A 22,245-nucleotide genomic window follows, 5' to 3' on the forward strand; every position below is an offset into this window, starting at 1 on the left:
TTATTGAAAATTTAAGTAATGTTTCACACCTGTTTCACACCAACTTAAAATGAAATGTTTAAGTTGAATTCAGCTTAAATTTTGTATGTATCTACTTCTACAAGTCGTTAAAAAACTAAACAATAGAAATCATTAAAATTAAATATTTTAAAACTTTTCATAGAAAAGATCACAGTAATACCAGTAAAAAAATATGTGCTAACAACTACATCTAATACTCCTTGTAATGATTGGTTTAAAAGAACAGAAAACTGTTGAAAATAGTTTAAGCGTTTTAGAAAATGATTACATAATAAATTAAAAATTTCATTAAAAAATACCATAGTAGATGTTTATAAAAAAGTACAAATAAATAATGCATGTTTACAAACTCAGGTAAATACTGTTCAAAACACGTTGGCTCGCGAAACAAACATCAAACGCTTTTTTTTCATGTGTGACAATAACGTCACGGTCGAGTAGGCCGGTATTAAGCCTGCTGAATATCCTGGTATTAATATGCATTTCGACAATAATGACCTTTTCTTTAACTGGCATTTCGACGCGCAGGTAATTGTCGGCCAGCGAGAGAGGGAAAGTTGTTATTTGCGCGAAAAAGCCTTCAACGAACGCACGGAGAAAGTTTGAGTTTGTTATAAAAGTCAATTTTACTGCGTTAACTTAGTTTTTTTTTTTTTGAAAGAGCAAGGTTTATATTTAGTTGTCAGAAATTCTATTACAACAGCAACTTTATTTTGTTACACTTACTTTCAGCGAAAAGTAAAACTATGTTGTTTTTTAGCAGTTTGTGTTATAAATAAGCTACATAAAGAGACTTAACTGCTTTAGTATTAGATTATTTTTACTGCTTAAAAACCTTTCTTATATGTTAAACAGTGAACGACTGTTTTTTATAAAATATAAATAATAACCTAAAGTTTTGAAAAACTTTTACAACTAAAGGAATCTTTAAAATAGACAGTAGCAGCAATATTTTTTAATACATCTATTTACGAATGTTTACTAGTCCTTTGTGTACAACATATTGTTTCTATTAATAGATAACTGTTCCAATAGCTTTTTGATATTAAAATTATGTATAATGAACCATAAAAAACTTATTAAGGACGTATTTTAAATTTTTCTAGTTACTAACTAGAATTGTTTTCAACATTAAAACTGAAAGTTTAATTAATTCTATATCTACTGTCTAACTCAAAACGACTTTGTTTAAGAAATACTAGATGTTTAAGTAAACCAAAATAAGTTAAATATTTTTTTCATTTTACTAATTTTTATGTCTTTAGACTTACTAAAAATTTTAATCTTAACAACAATTAAAGCTATTATGAGCACCAAATAAGTCGAACTGACAAATTTTCACTGATAGCCTCTAAAACTCTCTGAACAATTTTTTAAACTTAACTTGATGGTGAACGTTCAGAGTTCGAACCAGGTTTTGATGGGATCAACTTACAAGGATCTCCTGACTTTTGGCAAAGGTACTTTCCCTAATTCGAAGCATCAAAATGCAAACTACGATTTTGTTTTCAGCAACACTCTCCGCTCAAGAGGTAAAATTGTTTATAATATTCTTATAGATTTAGATAAAAAGAAAAATTTTAGCAATGTATTTTATTTTTTTAAAGGTTTTTTTGTAAAATATTATGTTAACGCTTTTACTTATAGTTATTTTTTTTAACTTTTAATAACATGTCTAAATAATAAGAAACGCAAGAGTTATTTACTTTTAAGCTGTAACTTTTTAAAAGTTAGTTTAATTTTTTAAAGCAAAATTAAGTTTTTCAGAAAAGGCGTGAGATATTTTTCAAAAGTAGTTTGTTTACATATAGTTATATAAGATAAGTTTTTGAATTAAACTTAATAGTAAAGCATACTGCTTTTAGTTCTAGTTTGTTTCACAAATGTAATTTTTTGTAAAATTGAAAAGTTTTTCTCTTTTTGTCCAGAGTAAAAACAATTACTTATAAATAATTTAATAAGTCAGCTTTCAACTTTAAAATTTAATTTTTTGACAATAATTTATTTACCTTCAAAAAGAAAAACTGTTGCTACAATCTATTTAAAGAAAAAAAGCAGCAACATATATTGAATTAAATAACTATAAAAACTTGCTACAAAATTTTTAAAAGACGATAAAAATTTTCAAATATACGGTAAACTTTTATCAAAATTTATATCAAAGGATTGGGCAACAAAAATAGAACAATTAAACAACTTTATCGAGTACTTTTACCAAGTCATAGTTTTTTTTTCATGTTGTACAGCAACTCACTCTAACTAGTGTTATAAAAACTTATTATACCGAGTTTTAAAATTAACTTTTAAATCTAGCATTACCTTAATGAAACTTTTTCATTATCTAATTAAGTTTTTGTCGAAGCAAAAAGAATTAACAAGTTATTCGACTATTAAAAACATATTTTTACAAAAAAATAGCAATGATTCAAAAAAAACTTAACCAAGTTTAAAATTCTTGCTTCATTTTTCTTAATTTATAAACCTTTTTAAACATTAAAAGACTTTAACACATTAAGTTTTACTTAAATTGTTTAAACAACAGTAATTTCTAAAAGTTTTGGATACAATTCTAAAATTTCAAATAACATCTAGGAAGAAAAATAATGTTTTGTACTTTTAGAACTAAGAAAAAGTTACTCTACATATTTAACCTAATAAGAACATTAAAAAATTGCAAAACTATAAAGTTGATTTGCAAAATGTAAAACGCTTTATGAGTTTTTTACATAAGGTGCTAGATAAAAACGTAATAAAACCGTAAAGTTCACTTAATTTAACCTTCGTATTCTAAACTCGATACTTTTAGTTATTGTTTTATTCAAATATAACAAAGAAAGGGGTTAGGCAAAATCAATAAACTTGAAACTTAAATCTTTTATTTAGTATTGTTCGAGGCTTATAAAAGCATATCCTTGTCTTAAGTAGTTGTAAAAAAATCTGTTTTGTAAGAATTTAAAGTTTAAGTAGTTTTTTTTAGATTTTTTTAGTAGTCGGAAGATAAAAAGCAGTACAAAAGTTTTTTTTATTTGATTATCGGTTTATTAATTGTAACAGAAAGTATTGAGTCTAGCTTTTTTCTTGTTTAAATAAGATTCTTTTTAATTTTAATTAATTTTTTTTGAAGTTTATTTTATTCTTTAAAAGTTTTTATTGTATTTTAAATACTAATCATAAATTTTATAAAATTTTACATAACTACTATCTAAATTCTAAATAGTTGGTTTTATTAAATCTAAATATGTTTAGTATAATGTAGGTTTATCGGTTTTAATTTAAAAATATATATTATAAGTGTTTATTTTTGATAAAAAGATATCAAAAAAGAAAAAAAAACATAAAAACAAGGCTTGTATTAGTTTTAAAAAAATTAAAAACTTCAGCCAAAAAGACAAAACTTCTAATAAAAAAAAAATTGACAGCGGCTGATAACAAAATCAAGTTATCTTTTTTTATGTATGCTTAAACTCTTTTAATCAGAAAAATAAAATGTTATGTAAGTCTTTATTAGTAATTTTTTTCGTAACTATGAAAAATTGTTGATTTTGTGATGTATCTCATTTAAAGTTATAACACTAAAAAATTTAAAATTTAAAATCGTTTTTAAATAGTTCAATCACTGAGGTTTAAAAATTTTCGAATCAACAAGGCGAACAGATTTGCAGAAGTCATCTTATAGGAAACTTATAAAAGTCTAATTTCACTTTTGTTTAATGACAACAAATATTAATAAAGTTACGAGCAAAGTATCGAGATTAGGTGTTAAAATATTAAAATATAAATGTTCAAAGAGTATGAATTTAACAAAGGTTTTGTTTACGTTGTTTTCATACCAAAACAAGCTTTAACGCCTTTAACCCCCGTTCTCAGGCCCCTGAGTCCTGACACTGAAAACCAAAAACAACTATGTTTAAAGTCCATTATAGAACCAGCTAGTAATAAGTTGTAGCCAATATAAACAACAATTGTAAATAACATAATATAGTAGAGTACAGCAACAAGAAGCTTATTCTTCTTAAATAAAAAATGAATAATGTTTGACAACTAATAATACTGCAGTTTTTAATTATTGAAATCTGTTCAATTTTACTTTTTTAGTTTTATAATTTAATTTTGCCCTAAAAATAAAGTAATTGATTAATTGAAAAAAGATTATTATCTATAAGCAAATTTAATTGATATCCAAAATAGTTTTAAGTTAAACATAAGATAAGTAAAGGTAGTATTAAGTTTAAACTAATTAAAAATAGAATTAGAATAACTTTAAACTTTTTTTTAACTATAAATTTCTGATTGCCTTTTAATAGTAAATCTAAATATTTAAGTCCATTCATTTTAAAAATTAATTAACAATATCTTAACTGTATATCTAATTCACATAGTTTATTTTAAATACTATGTTCTTCATGCATTTATTTTTTACATGTTTACTTAAAAAAATAATTAGTTTTCACTAAAAAGCTTTCAAAATTTATATTTTTTTACTCTTATAAATCAAGTGTTATTTTTTTTGTTTATAAACTGTCAAACCTTATTGTAAACATAAAGTTGTTTTTAAGTTACAAATGGTGTACAAACTAACTTTATAAAACAAAATTTAAGATTTTTTCAAAAGTAGTTTGGTTTTTAACCATAATCATTAGAACTTTGACTATTTTAAAAACCTCAAAAATAGCTTTTTGTTTTTTAAGTCTTTTTAATGCATTTTGCTAGTTAGAGTTTCCTTAATTTGATTTAGTTTTTCAAAACATTTTATAGCTTGGTTTAAAGTATTGTATTATTTTCAATTTATTACTTTTTTGAGGTTTTTACTGTAAACCAGCATAAAGTACAGCATAGTTTTAGTTTAATAACCTATCTTTACTTAAATTCTAAAATACTATAAACACAATGAACAGTTAAGCAAGTTACTATTCAATTCTACATGCTTTTTTTTTCTTTTTCCTAATACTAAAGTATTAATTTCTTGAGATTAAACTGTTTATTAGTTTTTTTAGTAAGCAAATAAAGTTATATAAATAATTATAATAAGGTTAAAGTAAAAATAATCATAACAGTAAGTAAACAACAACAACAACAAAAATATTTTCTTAGATAATTGTATTTAATGTAGTCACAAAGGTGTTTTGTATGTATTTCAAGCCTAAGCAAGTATATATGTGATACAACATATTACTGGATATATGTAATTTACTAAAATTTATTGAATGTATTACTACCCATCATCTTCAGATGAAGGAAAAAATGAGAAAAGTACAAGTAATGCACAGTAAGTTGCTTGCAATAAATCCATTACAAAAAAGGAAAAGTGTTTTAATTTCACTAACTTAACAATAAGTAAATTTTCTAAACACATTTTTCAAACTTAACTGTATTTTTCAAATAAGGTTTTATTGTGCAATAATTTTATGACACAAATTTAATACCAATCAGGAAATTAAAACATTTGTGTAATTATTCTAGCGTATTCTAACAGTTTATAAATTTTTTAAGTATCTTATTTATTGAACATAATTAAGTGATCATTAGTATTTTCTTTCTTTTTCTGTTTAAGTTTAGTTCTGTAAATAAAAAAATTACAATAATTTTTAATACAAAACTTATAAATTACCAGAAAGACTACTACAAAGTTATATGATGTTAGAATTTATAATTCAAAGTCAACTTTTTTAGTTAAAATATGATCCAAAGTACAAAAATTGTTTATTTTTAAAAAACTGTTATAAATGGTATATGTATTTATAAGTTTTAAAAAAAACAAACTTGAATACTATTTTTATTTAATATTTTTTAGGTAGACTTAATTTAAGTTTATATTGCCAATTTATTTTATCTAGCTTTAATAGTTATTGAAAAAAATATCTTAACTTAAAGTATTTTTTAGTTTTAATTAGCAAGAAATTTTATTAAATTTATTTCTGATAATCAACAAGTTATTTTATGTAAAATAAAACAAGAAAATTAAGGTACCATAACTAGCTAAAAATTAAAATGTTATGTAGTTTTGTTAATTTGAACACTTCGAATTTTATTTACTAATGTTCAAAAATATTAAGGTAGTATAAAAGTTTATATCAATGATAAATTTGTGGTTTTATTTATTGATAATTTTAGTTTTAAGAAGTTTATACACGTTTTAAAATTATTATATTGTAATATTTTACAATTAATTTTGCTATACTCTAAAGCAGGGTTTCCTAAAATGGACGGTACCGCCCCACTGGGGGCGATTTAAGTAAGTTGGGGGGGGGGGGGCAATAATTAGTAAAGGGGAGAGGGAGGGGCAAATTTAAAATTTTGAAACTTACATTAAATTTTCTAGACTTGCAGATAAAGACAAAAATATTTACTATTTATATTTGTTTTTTTATAGATTATTATAAGTTTTATTTGTATCAATGTATACCTAAAATAGCCACACATTAATTTAAAATACTGTAGTAGTTTGTTCAAAAGGAGTATAAAACTTAATAGCATAGTTTTGTTATTTATCTATAATTTAGCAATGAGTTTGTTTTTAGATTACAGGAAACTAAAGTTTCAAAATTCACCTTAAATTCCGATGGAACTTACAATTACAAAATTTATAAAAAGGATTCTAACAAGTTAAAGAAAAAGAGTACAGAAACTAAAGTTTGTGGTGTAACCACTATAAAAGACTTTAATAAAATCAAAAGTTAGTTTTTTTTTTTGTTAAAAAGTGTCACAGTTTGACCAGAAGTGTGTTTGATTTCCATTTTTTATCAAGATTGTTTTTATTTTTGAGTCTATGTGGCATTTTAGTGAGTTAAAACTAATTTCTTAAGACAAGGAGATTAAAGTTTTAGCTTGAGATAAAGAGATTTTTTAGTGAGGTCAGAGATATTTTTAAAATTCTGTTTGTATTTTTTTTATTTATAAACACTTCAACTAAATTTAAGACGTTTTCTTTATTTTTCATAACTGTTGATTAAAAAACAGAAAATTTAAATGTTTTTAAAATGAAAATTACTATGTATATAATTTAACTTGTGCTTGTATCAAATATTTCTATATAAACTATATAAATTTAACAGCAATTATTTATTGTTAAAACTTTAAAAATATTTTATTTTTAGAGTACAGAATCTTGGGTAAGAAGGGGGAAGGAACTTTTTCAGAAGTTCTAAAATGTCAGCATGTGAAAGATGGAACTTATTACGCGTGCAAAAAAATGAAGCAACGATATGATGGGTAAGTTGCAAATTTACTAATGTGTTTACTTTTTTATAAACAAATGTATTTAACTTTTTCATTTAATATCAGGGAAATAGTTGAAACTTTATCAGTAAATCACCAGCAAAAGTGTTGAAAATTTTATAAAATTTTTTAAACTATATAATTCAACATAACTTGAAAAATAAAATAAGGAAAACTTTAAACAAAAATGGTTTAACTGTTTTGTTTTATAAACCATATAATATTACACTTATATTCAAAAATTTTAGGAAATATAAATCGTTTTCTTTTTTTTCTTTCAAGCTTTTTCATCGAAGCCTCATAACTTGTTGCAACGATATTACTTTAGAAAAACAATTGTAAGTTTATAATAACTTAATTCATAACCTACAGCGTTGAGCAAGTCAACAATCTCCGCGAAATTCAAGCCATGAGACGTCTAAACCCTCACACAAACATCATCGGCCTTCATGAAATTATTTAGTAAGTGGTTTAAACTATTTCTACTAGTTCTTTACAATTTAGCTTTAGTTGGTTTAAATAAATTTTATAAAACAGTGACAAAAAGACTGGCACAGTGGCTCTAATTTGTGAGCTGATGGACATGAACATATATGAAATGATAAGAGGTAAGTTTTACCTTCAATAATAATCTTAGCTTAAGTAAAAATTATCTTTAAACAGTTGAAGTATAGTCTTTAAAATGTTTTTAATACAAAATCAGCGTATTTTTGCATTTTATTTCAGCAAAGCTGCTGCTATCATCAGCGATTTGTTATTTAGCAAAAAAAGCTATTATTGTTTTTTGTTTCCACAAAAGTTTTTCTAAGGGTTTTATAATTGGATTTGGTGTGTGTTTGCGCTTTTGGAAGTGCGGTCACCTATAAATAAGAAGACCTACCCTGTTTGCTGAGGCAACTCAACCGTAAATGTGTGTGGCTTTCCTATCATTTTATCCAAACAAATCCACTTTGTCACTTTATATTTAGCACATTTTGGCTTATTTTGGAAAATGACGCAGTGCTGTTTTATTTTTGTTTCCGATCAAGCTTTAAAGAAAAGTTTACTTCTTAAACCGATTTTAGTTTGCACTGAACTTTTTTTTTTAAACCTGTGGTTTATAAAGTGCTAGATTTGTTGTAACACTTAACGAATAAAACTTATATATAAGTTTATATATATCTCTAAAAAAACTAATTATTTGTTTTCCAAAACATAAAATTGTTTTCTTATAAATACTAAAAAAGTTATGTTTTATTATTTCTAAGTTTCTGTCAAAATATTTCTTATTTACTGTATAACGAATAGAATATTTCTTAGTATATAAAATTTGTTTTCAAGTTTATAGTGATTAAATAATCAAGTTTACTATCAAATATGTGAAATTGTTTTATAGGCAGGCGTCATTACCTACCAGAGCAGAAGATAAAAAGTTACATGTACCAACTTTTGAAGTCCATCGACCATATGCATCGGTTATTATGCTTTAAATTTATTAACCAAGTTGTACTTAAGTACACTATTAAGATTTACATTCGTTTTCTTTTATTCAAATTTTGAACTACTAATTTTTTATTTTTTATGCTTTTAGAAAAAAATACATTACCAATTCTTTTCGAATAAATTATGTTTAATGTATAAGCTAAAGTTTGGAATTTAGTATATACTCTTTGCTAGCATTTATGTTACATTTAATTTGGTAATGAATAATTTGAACTGAACATATGATATACTAATAAGATATTTTGATAAAACTTTAGTCGAAATATAATGTGACACTGCGAATTTAAAAAAGTTTAATTTTTAGGTGCGGAATATTTCATCGCGATGTAAAACCTGAAAATATACTTGTAAAGGTTTGTCAAAAATATTTTACTTTGACTGTTAACTCTAATAAAATAATTTTAGAATAACTATGAAGTTGTGTAGTTTTTTTTTTTTGAAGTTAACTGTTAATTTTACTTTTATTTAATTTTAGCTTCTATTTACAGAAAAGCTCTCTATTGTGAGCTAAAAAATAATTTTTAAACCATTATTTCTTGAAATTAATGAAATTAATTTACTTATTGATTGATGAAATTTTACTATTTTTATTTTTAATATCGTTGACAATAAAGTATTGGTATTCTAGTTCTAAATTAATTTTTTTTACCTCCTTTATAAAAAAAATAATTTCAAGCAATTTTTATGTGCATAGTATACATAATTTAGTTACATTTTTTTATTTTGAAGAAGTGAAATACAGTTTACTGTTTTTAGTATTGAATTATAATAATACTTAAAAGCAGTAGTTTTTCAACTTATTTATTTCTTAAATTTAACTTGAAACTTTGTAAGTCAAAACTCACTTTATTTATTTTGTTTTGGAATTTCTTATTACAAATATAATTACAGCAGTTAAAATTTTGCTTAACACTTTTTTTTTAACTTATCTTCTTTTAGAAAATGCTTAAACTGTATATTTATATATATAATTTAACTTGTTTGTTTACTTACCCAGGACGAGGTACTCAAGTTGGCTGATTTTGGTTCGTGCAGGTCTGTGTACAGCAAACCACCTTACACGGAGTACATATCCACTAGGTGGTACCGCGCTCCTGAGTGCCTACTCACCGACGGTTACTATAGCTACCGCATGGACCTCTGGAGCGTCGGATGCGTATTCTTTGAAGTCATGAGGTTGAACTTTTTTTTATGAAAATTAACCAAAAAAAGTTTTTGTTTTGTAGAAAACACTAAGGTTGTGTATACAACTGATTGTTCTTAGAATTCTTAAACTTATAATTTATTTTTGTTTGTCTTTACTTATGTTTTTACGAACTTTAGCATACTTTTTTTATAACAAAAGTTTGTTTATTAAAATTTAAAAAACAATTGAATTTATAGTTGATTTTATATTTTTCAAAAACTTTAATATTCTAATTATATATATTTTTTCAGTTATGACTTCAACAGTTTAATTCCATTGTTTTTCAAATTTTTATCTAAGTGGATTCGTTTTTACCGTTTTACAACTCTAATGTATTCAAACTTGTATTCTTACTTTAAACATTTATCTTTCTATTAAGTTTTAAACTAATTTAACTAATCAATAAAGTATTATATACTACATTATTTTAAACAGCCTGCACCCATTATTTCCCGGGTCCAACGAAGTGGACCAAATCGCGAAAATTCACGATGTTTTAGGAACTCCGGACGCTTCTATACTGAACAAAATGAAACAGTTAGTTTAATTTCTATAGTGACATATTTTAAACGTATATTTTACTCAAAATTTAGTTTTTTTTACACAATGTACTGTATTTTTTCGGAAAAAAACCAATATTAAAAAAAGGGGGGAAACTCTTAAAAAAACTTAAAAGTTTTCAGCCTTTGACGAAATATGTAATATAACAAAATATTTTAAATATAAAACAGTCAAAACTGCGGAAAAATTTTTGATAATTTATATGAGAACTATATTAATTAACATTATTTTATATTATTTCTAACATCATAATCTACTTTCTAAGTTCTTACAACTTAAATCAAGTAAAATGCTTAACTGCCGAAACAAAAGAATAAACTTACGAATATTTTAAAATGTTTGTAGTATGAATTAACTTTTTTATAAGAAATAAATCAAAAAAACCGTTTGATAATGTCAACATTAAAGTGTTTTCTTATCCGACATTCACACTCAACAGTCGAAACCGGGGGATAAATTTCGATTTTCCGCCGAAGAAAGGCACGGGTATCGAGAAGCTGATCCCCCACGCGTCCCAGCACTGCATAGAGCTCATTTACAAGATGTGCACCTACGATCCGGACGAGAGGATCACCGCCAAGCAGGCGCTCAGGCACCCTTACTTCCGCGATTTCAGGTGAAACTGAAGTTTTTCGTTTGAGTTTCGTATTGTTCAGGTACAGAGTGTAAAAAGCTGAACTGATTATATTTGTTTTCATTTTTTATTAGAGCCTTTTTTGTATGTTGCTAGATGTGTTAAAAAATATTATATTTGTTGTTCAATACAGTTCTTCTGAAATTTTAACTCCAACCTGTGCTCAAAGCATAAGTTATAATTATAAGTTTTTTTTGTATAAAGTTCTAACTTCCTTGGTATCTATTAGTAGTAAATAAAAAATTAGAGGGACAAGTTTGTTATTATTTCTAATAACTTTAAAAAGGTTGCGCATGTAAAAAAAAAATTTTATGGTTAAGTTAAAACTTATAACTTTTTTATACTTCCGTGTGTAATTGAGATTTTTTAAGTAGCTTATATTCAAAGTAGTCAAGTTTCTTTGATTCTGTAAAAATTAGTTCCTTGTTTTAACTTTTTGTAACTCCTAGCAGTTCTTAGGGTTTAAAACACAAGTAATACTTGTTAATAAAACAGGTTTTAGTTTTCACATGAATAATCCAAAATTACTCGATTATTTTGACTTCATAAAGTTCAACCTATCTCAGTTGCTGCTTTAAATGATACTGAAATATTTATTACCTGTCTTAATTGAAATTTAGAGCCAACATTGCATTTTTTAAACTAATCATCACTTTTTTATACAGGCTTGCTAAGGCTTTCAAAATTAATTTTTTTAATTTCTGGAAGTTATTGTTTTCGTAAAAAAACTTTTTGTTGGTTTTGAAACTATTTTGTTGATTTTAACCAAACCCCAGATTGAAGAACCCTTGAAATTTTATGTAGCGGAAACTGAAATTAAAGTCGCTATTCAAACATTATCGATTTAAATAAATACTTGCATTTGAATTGGTTTTATTTTGACCGTTTGTTAATGAGCTCATCGTATATGTTTTGATTGAAAACTTCTCAAGTGTTTATTCAAGTTTTTTTTTGATATACTTTATTGTAAATACAAAAAGTTTGGTTTTAAATTATATGTAAAAAAAAGATTATTTTGTTATAATATTTAAGTAGCTAAGTTTAAATAGATGTACTTCTTAAAAAAAATGTTTCTTCAACTATATACGTATAAAGTAAATTATATGCCGCGCTAAATAAAATTATTTATAATTTTTTCTACAAATTTTTAAGTATAGGATAATTTAGAAGTTATTTTAAACTAATTCAACAAACTTTTCCAGTGCTATAAGTTTTGTTTTATTTGAAATTATTATAATATACTATACCTTATATATATTAGTATAATATATTATACCTTATTTTAAAATACAATATTAACAACTTCAAGACAACGAAGTAAAGTTGAAACGCAAAAAAGTACATCTTTAGTTTCTAACTCGTTGAAAAACTTAAAACCGAAAAAATCAAAGTACCAAAACCCGTCACAAAATATCAAAAAGTTTGTTACCAGATTTAAAGCAAAATCTGGACTCTTAGTGTAGATTGAATTGAATTTATTTGCAAAATTTTAAGTTTTAAATGTATTCTAATTTTTTGCTCTAGTGTTTAATATTCTATATGCTCTGACTGAAACATGTTAGTAATTAATTTCTGCATTATAGTTTAAAGTAAAGTAGTTGGCATAAAAAAGTTTGCAAGAGTCTACAAGTTTAAAAACTTTTTTAAAATTGCAAGTATTTAAACAAAACAATATCAACTTTTTCAGATGAAATAATCAGCGGTGGAATTTCGTTTTGTTATAACTTTCTCGTAAAAAAAATACGATTATTACTTTTCTGTAACTTTATATCTTACTTGTAAAAGTTAAATGAGCCATAGCTGTTAGGTGAAAAATATTTTTGAAGAAAATATTGAATTAAACAAAGCTACCAGTTTAATATTGTACAAAAAGTTATTACTTCTTTATTCTAAAAATAAAGTATTTTTATAAATTAAATTATTATAAACTCATGTAATGAGTGTTAGAAGTTCATTTTATGATAATTGTCTGTGATTGTTAAGCTTTAGTTTTTTTTTGATAATGAAGACATTGATAGATTTATAAGCTAATTTGTAGTTTATGATCGCTAATTTTAGATAGAAGGACAATTATAAAATTTGAAACATAATTTTAAGTACTGGTATTTCAAAAACGTAAATACTTTGGTTATATTTATGATATAAGTGTTATACGAAAGGAGCAAAATTTTATTGTTTTTAACATTCAATAGGTATTTACGGGTAATTTTTTCAACCATAAACATAATTTAACTTTTAAAACATACGGACGTTTGAGTACGTTTCCCATTTCCTCAGACTAATTTAAGACGTTTTTTAACTCAGCAAAACTCAAATTGTCTTTAATTTTATTTAAAAAACTGACAAACTCAATACTTTGACAAATTAAGACTAAGTCATTCTTGTTTTCACAACACACTATAGCTTAGCAAGTCAGAAAATTGATGAGACTTGTAAATGAATGAACTCCAAAGAGTTAAGTATTTTAGTTTAATTATTATTTTAAAATTAACGTTGTTACATTCTAAATCAATCTTTTTACATTCTCACTGTGCAATTTTAAAATGACATTCGAGTTTTTTTTAATTTTTTGCTCATTGACAACTTTCATTTCTTATTGTGAAAATACATAGAAACTAAATATGTATAACGTATGAGTAAAAATGTACACATTGTATATACATGCCAGTCCTATTAACAGTTTTAAAAGTAGTTTAGCTCAAAATTCTAATTTTAATAAAGTTCTCAAATATTGACTCAAATCAATTTGTATACTTTTATGATATTTTTAAAGACCAATTCGAACCCCTATGCCATGTGCTAACAAACAATTTAAATGCTTGACTTTATAATATTTAAGATATTGCTCAAGTCATAATTGTGTAAAAATTTACCAATTTTGAGTGTTGACTTCCTTTTTTACAACTTCAAATCAAGTTAGTCACAGGAAACTTTGTAAAAATTACTTCTAGTTTGACAGAACTATTAATTAGTTTAAGTAGATTTAGACAATGGCACTTTAAATTGTAGTGCGTTTTTACAAATGGCATAGCAAAGTGCAAAGAAAAATGATTGATTAGATTAAGATAATGACAAAACAACCGCAAGTAATGCACTTACTTTTATAAAGTTGGAAAATTTTTATTTTAATTGATTATAAGTTAATTTACTTGACCTAAGTTTTTACATAACGTTTTAGAAAGCGTTATTTACTCTTTTTTTTTAGTTTTTACTAATAAATTAATATTAAATTTATGTGCTTCTTTTTAAGGCTGTTCGAATGCAAAGTATTATTTTTTAGTGATTACAGCGTGTAAAATTTTGCTTTATCAGCGTACAAAACACGCTTACATATTTAAAGTTTGAAAAATGTTAGTTAAAGAAATACTTGCAAGTACTTAGTTTAATAAGTTTACGTGTAGCCCTATTGTAACGAAGCTTACAGAGCTATTTAGTTAGCACAGGGAAACGTTATAAGTTTAACAAATTAAGATTTCAAAATTTATTTTTTTTGTTAATCCAACAATCTTTTTTTAATAATTTTTTTGTGAAAAGAAATACTTATATAGTGTAGTTGATTAAAAGTTAATAATGTTAATTAGGGAGCTGGACAAGAAGAAAACAACGAGCAAGACGCCCCTAGTGACCGAACAACAGATAAACAAAAAACAAAACCCGACTCACGAATCTTGGCGGCAAGCGCAAATACAAAAGAAAAGAGTTTGTTTCAATTTTATTCACCAATATTTCATTTTAAACTAATTCGTTATCCGATCTTTGAATAATACTAGTATAATTATGAATATCAAACAAAAAAATGAACTTTCATAATAAGAATTATCTAAGCTATCAAAATTTTAAAAACTGACACAAAATAAATTGCTTGAAAAAGTTTTATTGTTGATTTACAAAGTATACAAATAATTATATTCAGTATGTTTTTCTTAGTAATTTTTTGATTTTTGTTTTGTTTTCATTGAAAAAATAATATTTACAGTTTTAGGCATTTTTAGGACAGATAAAGAAATATTTTTTGAAGTTTTCAGCTGTAAAATTAGCAGAAAAATATTTTTTTTAATAATACATTTGTTTAATCGATAACTTTTTTTCACAAAAAGAATATTTAACCTGATTTTATTTTCAGATTAACAAGCAAGTTTTTTATTTAAGTGTTAAGGCATTTTTTAATGCAGCTTGAGTTTGAAAACAAAAAAGTTTTAAATTAACACTTTTTAAAATTATTTATTTGCTTTATTATGAGTTTGTACTAAAAAAACATTTTTTTAACTTTTCACAGTAGGTTAGTTAGATTTCTAAAATTTTAGCATTCAGCCTAACAAAAGTGAGTTTTTAGAACTATTAAAACCTACAGGAAAAACAAAATTCCCCTAAAAAGAAACTGGAGCGCATGCTGACGCCCAAAAGCAACTTATTTAATGCTTTTGAGGACCTGCAAGTCGATAAGTCCAGCTCGGAGGACTCGATGGGCCTCGTCCGCGGCATCATACCCGTCACAAAGTCCTCCAAAAAAATCGACCCCCCTCCCCCAAACAAGGAGGCCTTCCAAAAGTACCCGATCCACAAGACGACGTTCAACAAGGACAAGATGGCCATCGAGCCGCAGGTCAAGTTCTACAACTACCCCAGCTACGACCCGATCAGCAACCCGGTGTACAAGCTCTCGAGCGCCAACAAGAAGGCCAGGAACGCCAAAAAAGGGGACAGCAAGGCGCTCAGGCACGAGAAGATGAACAGGGAGTTGAAGAAGAAGAAAATGAACATCCCGCCGAAGCCGAAGACGCCCAAGTTCAAGTTCTTCCACAGGGAGCTCAACCCGAACTACGGCGGAAGGCCGCCGCCGCCGCAGCAGGAACCGAACAAGGACTTTCCCAAGAAGGAAACCACCAATTTGATGAAGAAGGCGCGGCCGAACATGTACGCGGGCAGGTTCGACTACCGGACGACGGAAGTTGGCAAGCCGACGGTGAAGCTGCCGATGATCTGCCGCCCGGAGAAGACATTCGACGTCAACAGCTCCCAGGTGCAGATGAACCCCGACCTGTTCGGGGGGTTGCCCAACATCGAGAACAAGGAGAACTTGGCCGACATGCAGGCGGAGTCGAGCAAGAACAAGATCAGTTTGGAGCAGATGCTGGTTTGTTGAGATTTAGTTGAGATTTTTGTTAAAGAGTTTATTTAGCCATAAATTAGTGTGTTTTGTGATTATGTTTGATACTCACAAGGGGTAATTTAAATCGAGTAGGTGAGTTATTTCTAGAAAATTTATTTTCGTTTTAAATGCTGGTAGGTTTTCGTTTTAGATTTTCAGAGCATAGTTTTGTTTAGCTGATATTTAGTCCTAAAGTTTTACGATTATTCAAACTCAGATTATTTTCGTCTGAACTTAGCAATTAGAAATAAGTTCTAGCTAGTAGGTTTCTGTTTCAGAGTCATAATTCTGTTTTTCTTCGAAATCAACTTTTTTGTATGTTTTAATATTGTTTCTTCCAAATAAACAAATAATTACAAATAAAAGAATTATATCAACTCAGTACGCAGTAAAAAAAGAAAACTTAATTGTTTAAAAAAAGTCTCGAAAATTTCCTAAAAGTAATTAACAAGCATACTTTATAAATAAAACCTGACAAAGCGAAACATCTAATAACTACAATTCTGTAGAAAATAAAATAAAATAATCACATCATTTATAATGGAAAAAAAGCTTAAACAAACATTACGATAATTTATACATGTTTTTCAACTACCGCAGTCATTAAAATAGCCAAGAATTTAGTTTTTTCAAGGTTTCAGTAGTGAATTTAGTCTAGAATTTTTATCTTTAGGTAATTTTTTGTTTGTCAATTTAATAGATTATTAAAAATATTTTGTTCACAACGAATTTATTTTGACTCAAAAATTCATTAAAAACAACTTTAGTTAATTACCTTAAAAGTTTAGCAGAATTTACTATTAAACTTACCGAAATGACACTTTTTTTTTTATCCAATCAGCTGAGGAGGCAGCGAAGGTTGGCGGAGCAGCAGCAGAAGAGCAACCAGCAGCTGGGCAACAGCTTCGTCGTCAAGAACAACCACCAGCCGGCCGGTTTCGGTCAGGGGGGTGGCCCCAAGTCCGTGTACTCGAGCTCGCTGCCCAAGGTGCACAACTACAAGTTCTCGAACAACCACTCGAAAGTGGGGAACCACCTGCCCCGGCACCAGTTCGCCCACCACCAGCCGTCCAGCAACATGATGCTGCCCGGCATCCTGAAGACCAACCCCATACTGGGCCCCCAGCACCACGGCAACAAGGGCCATTTCCATGGCAACCACGCCAACAACCACCTGCACCACAAGACCAAAATAAAAGTCGGTTTTTTTTTTAATAATATGTGACTTTATTAATAATATTATTAATTTAATTTTTATAGATAATATTAAATTAGATAAAATATTGATAGGAACTAGATTATAGTTAAGGCTGTAGGGAGAATGAATCATTTTTTAAGCAATTTGATCTTAACTTGTACAGTTTTCGCAAAGCTACAAGTTGCTTTTTACAGAATTTTAAAATTCGAAATAAGTTTTGAGATATAGCTGGTTAAAGTCGGAGAATGCAATATGAGAGGAAAAAAAAATAACCGGGAATAACTAAAACCACTCAAAATCTCCTCATACGTTTTTTGGGATAAATTAAGTCACATTTTCGAGAAATTTTGCTTGCAATACTTAAAAAATTATATTGTAATAAATTGATTTATTAAATTAAATCAAAACTATAATGATAAAAAATAATCGACATTTTTGTTTATTTTTGAAAAAAAAACTCTTTTAAAATTTCCTTAACAAAAATTCTTATTAATTTTATAAAGATTAAATCCAGAAAGTTTAAAGCGCCAAATTGTAAAAAAATAAAAGGTAAAAATTGTAGAAGGATATAGAACTTCAGAGATTTTTTTTCAATCTTTTAATTTGTACCTTTCATCAGGAACCTTTGAAACTCTCCAACTTCGATCGCTTATATCTTGAAAGTTACTTTGAATTCTAAAAGACTGTAAAAACCAACTTGTAGCTTAGTTGCTAATGAAAAAAATAAACAAAAAAGCCTTTTACTGCCTTCCCTAAGTTTTATAGGTTTGAGTGTAACACCTTAAGAAGATTTAACTTAAAAATTGAATATCAAAGTATTTAATTTTTATGTTAAACAAAAAAAAAATTGATTTATTGAACACAAGGGCAATTATAGGTTTTTTTAGCAAATTCCAAAGGAAAGTTTTTACAAAGTAAAACTAATACAAGTATCATATTAAAATACGTCTGATAAAATTTTTAGTAGATATAACAAAATTTTAGATTAAGTTTAGTTAGTTTTCATAGTTAATTTTTATAAATACGCTTATTCTACATTATTACTTTTCTATTTTTACTCTACAAACAAACTTTCAAAAATAACATGAACATTTAATCTTTGGTGAAATTTACACCTAAAAGCAATATGTTCAATTGAAATGACAACAATGAAAATGTAATACAAACAAAAACAGTGAAAGTATTGTGTTACATTGTTCTGCTATTTGCCGTAGTTAATAGTTACTTATGCCTTTTCAAAATTATTATTTGCTTTGTTCGTTTCATTTTACTTAAATAATCTTTTATACAACAGTAAAAATTATTTTATCTTAAATGAATTTCTGAAAAATATAAAGGTAAACTTGACTCTTTTGAATTAAATCGTTTGAAATTTTTCCAACTGGTTTTAGTTCGTGCGTTTAGTTTAATTTAAAAGAAAATAAAACATATTATTATGTCTTTGACTACTGTGTAACTTTTTTATTTTATTCTTGAAGTATTTGTTTTCAAAATCATTTTTAAGATAAAATATTTCAACAGAAGTACGAATTTAAAATTAAGTTGAGTAGTTATGTTTTTTTTCTCATTAAGACGATAAGACTGAACAAAATATTTATTTTTAATTTAATTGTTACTAGTAAGCTTTTTTAGTTTTGCTTAGTTAAAGAAGTATTAAATTTTAAAATTTGACATGTATATTTCTATATAAGATAAAAAGTCGACAATAAATTTTTAGAATTGAAGGTATGCACATGGTTGGCCAAAGTTTTCAATTAATGCTCCATTAATTAATTAATTATGTGCCAACGTTAAATTAGGCTGTCTACTGTAGGGAAATTGTATTTACTTTTGTAATTATAAAAAACTTAAGAAATACTAAAGTTAATCCAAAATGAAAATGTTTTGTTTGGAATTGTTTGTCTATAAAAAGTTATCGAAATCTTTTTAGTTTTTTGGCTAAAATCAGGACCTTAATAAAAGATCTTTTCAATTTGAATAATTTCGAAAAATTTTATTGCATGTTATAATGTTTATGGTAGTTTTACAATTACTATTTTAACTAGATATCAAAAACTTATTATTTATCAAAATTTTACTTGTTCTCAAAAAATTGTTCAATACATTTTCTTAGACAGAATAAGCTGGATTTTTTTTAGATACTTAAAACAATTTAGTTCCAATATATTTTTCCAACTTTTTTTTACTAAGGTTATTTTATTTTGTATTTATGAATGTTTTAAACATTTTTTATACGTATTTATTAGTAACAAAACAAGTTCATTTTTTTAACTAATTAATGTTTTTCAAACTATTAAACAAGTACAAATATTTTTTCAACAGAAAGAGCCGAAATCTTTATACGGACAACACTACCAGCTTCCCTCGATAAACCGGCAAATTTACCGCTGAATCGCAACCTCGAACAACCGACACACTGATTTACCGCTGATATTCAGTTAATCATAACTACGGAACGCCAACTAGTGGTAAGAAAAAACAACTCAGAAAAAAAGACGTTTGCAAACAATCGGAACTTTTTTTGAATATTGCAATGTTTATTTTATTGCAATTTTTATAATTTTAAGTAATTTTCTGTGCCTCCTACCTATGTATAAATATATTTGAATAAATAAAACTTTTTAATAGATTTTTTAGTGACTAACGCATTTTATTCTGCCATTTGTCTGTAAATGTTGTCCTTATTTTTTATAGTGATGTTTTTGTACGTTTATTTTACACTGTGTTCTTAGTCAGTTTTTCGCAGACTTTAGGAATAAAACGCAACAAAAAATAACTACTGTATTTGTTTGTGTCTATGTAAATTAAAATAAAACAATTTGATTTTAAGCATGTGAACATAGTGGTTAAAATTGATAGTTATAAAAATGAGGATACTGTCGGAGTAATAAAATTTTCATAAAACTTTTATAATTTATGTTTATATAGAAAAACTAACAACAAATTTTTTAATTTCTAGTCATTTAGATTAAAAAAAGTTTATTTATTTGCCATAACAATAAGTTGTTAATGTTCAGCTGAAATAAAAGTATTTGAATAACAGCATTTATATTGTATAAAAAGTTAATCAAACGTAACACGACAAATTATTTAAATACAAAACTTGCAATATATTAAGTGTGACATATAATTTTTTATTTGTTTTATTTTATCTTCAGTTATAGCTTATTTAAATTGATTTAGTTTGAAACATATAATAATAGTTGTAATTTAATTTTTCCGTACATAAAAAGTTGATTCGTTTCTAAGTTTTATAAAATATAATTTTAAACCAGTTTAAACTGTAAGATTGTTTTATTTAAAAAATAAAAAACAAAACATATTATTTATTAATTGATTAGAAATTTATAGATAAAGTAACAATTATAGTTTTATTAAAATTTTCACCAAGTATTTTTTACAGCCGTGAATAACAGAAAACATAACTTAGTAGAAAAAAGTTAATTAATTTAGGCAAAATTTTAATTTAATTTTTTTTAGAACCAAAGCTTATGTTACTTTATTTAACCCTTTCAAATTCCTTAAAATTTGTCTATAAGTTTTAGTAGATAAAAAATTAGTATGACGACACAGTATGTGAAATAATGTATTAAGTTTTTTAAAGTTTTTTTTTTGTTTACTAATATTGTTTACTAATAAGAGTTTATCTAATATTGTTATAAAGTTAGTAATAAGCCAACAAAATAACTTGTAGTTTTAATGCAAGTCATTTTGATTAAGTAGTAATCTGGTGCATTTAATACCTTTAAATTCTAAATTTATCAAAAAAGCTGTTTAAAAATAGTAAAAAATTATAAATTTACTTTTCGTTTTCTATTGCTAAAATCTAAATACTTTTTAAGTGCACTTTTGAAACTAAGAATATTTAAACGTCTTCTATTTGCTGTTAAGTAGCCAGATAAATTAAACCAAAGTCAGTTTTTAATGCAATAAAAGCAACAATAGATTAGTTTTCATTAAACTATTTAGGAATTTACAAGTTTATATTTAATATTTTAAAACCAACTTGATAATAGTTTTAAATAATTTTTCACATACACTACTAAATTCAAAACTATGCATGTTAAAGTAAAAAGTTTGATAAAAATCGTATAACTTATATAACTACTTGTGCTTTTCAGTAAATATCTAAGACTAGTTTAATTTATTCTAATAAATATAAGGTTTTAGGTACTAGCTTACTATTTTTAGTTCTTAAAAGTTTTATAAGTATTACTTAAAAATATTGAATTGAAACTAAAAACATACTGTTTTTTCAAGTTATTGGTTAAAATAAAAATATAATAATAAGTTATACTTTAAACATTTACTAATTTTTGCTTGCCAACATAAAAAATATAAATGATTTCGGTATACAAAATTAAATTAATATGACTGTAGTGTGCAAAAATATTTTAGAGTAACATTATTAAATTGTTTAGATTACTAAAAAATTTAGTTTTTAATACCTATTATATATTTCAAATTTTGTTCAGCATATATAAAAATAAACTAAAGCAACAAACTATCATTGAATGTAATTAGATTTTTTTAATTACTGTATTAGGTTTTAGACGTTGTTATACAGATTTATGTTTTAATCATGTTTAGTGAAATAATTTACTTGAAAGAGTAGTTCTTTATTTTAAATTTGTGTTTTTTTTTAAGTTAAAGCTAATCCTAATAAACGTAGCATAGATTACAAAAAAATTTATGAAAGTACTTTTTTATTTTAATAGTATATTGTTTTATTTAGCTTATGTTAAGCAAACATATTATAAAACTATTTTACTTCTTTTAAACTTTTTTCAATTTTATCA

The 22,245-nt window shown here is 25.7% G+C and overlaps 1 protein-coding gene across 1 annotated transcript; it reads left to right on the forward strand.

The window, feature by feature from the left end:
• The first annotated feature begins 1,292 nt into the window (after positions 1-1,292).
• Positions 1,293-20,215, forward strand: LOC145839564 (uncharacterized). The gene is made up of 13 exons (XM_082947174.1): positions 1,293-1,553; positions 7,116-7,230; positions 7,609-7,698; positions 7,774-7,844; positions 8,612-8,690; positions 9,023-9,071; positions 9,716-9,894; positions 10,340-10,441; positions 10,905-11,081; positions 14,681-14,798; positions 15,451-16,233; positions 17,090-17,446; positions 19,769-20,215. The coding sequence occupies exons 1-13, from the start codon at positions 1,409-1,411 to the stop codon at positions 19,835-19,837; spliced, it is 2,334 nt and encodes a 777-aa protein (XP_082803300.1). The 5' UTR covers positions 1,293-1,408; the 3' UTR covers positions 19,838-20,215.
• The last annotated feature ends 2,030 nt before the right edge of the window (positions 20,216-22,245 follow it).

Source organism: Thalia democratica, chromosome 6, assembly GCF_965202585.1.
Source record: "Thalia democratica chromosome 6, ktThaDemo2.hap1.1, whole genome shotgun sequence".
Lineage (NCBI taxonomy): Eukaryota > Metazoa > Chordata > Thaliacea > Salpida > Salpidae > Thalia > Thalia democratica.

Bases quoted from the DNA above. Each gene is read 5' to 3' on its own strand.
- LOC145839564 (XM_082947174.1), top strand. From the start codon at position 1,409: ATGGTGAACGTTCAGAGTTCGAACCAGGTTTTGATGGGATCAACTTAC. The intron at 8,691-9,022 runs GTTATTATGCTT...TTTAATTTTTAG, and splicing joins TCCATCGACCATATGCATCG to GTGCGGAATATTTCATCGCG. The intron at 14,799-15,450 runs GTTTGTTTCAAT...TAAAACCTACAG, and splicing joins CGCAAATACAAAAGAAAAGA to GAAAAACAAAATTCCCCTAA.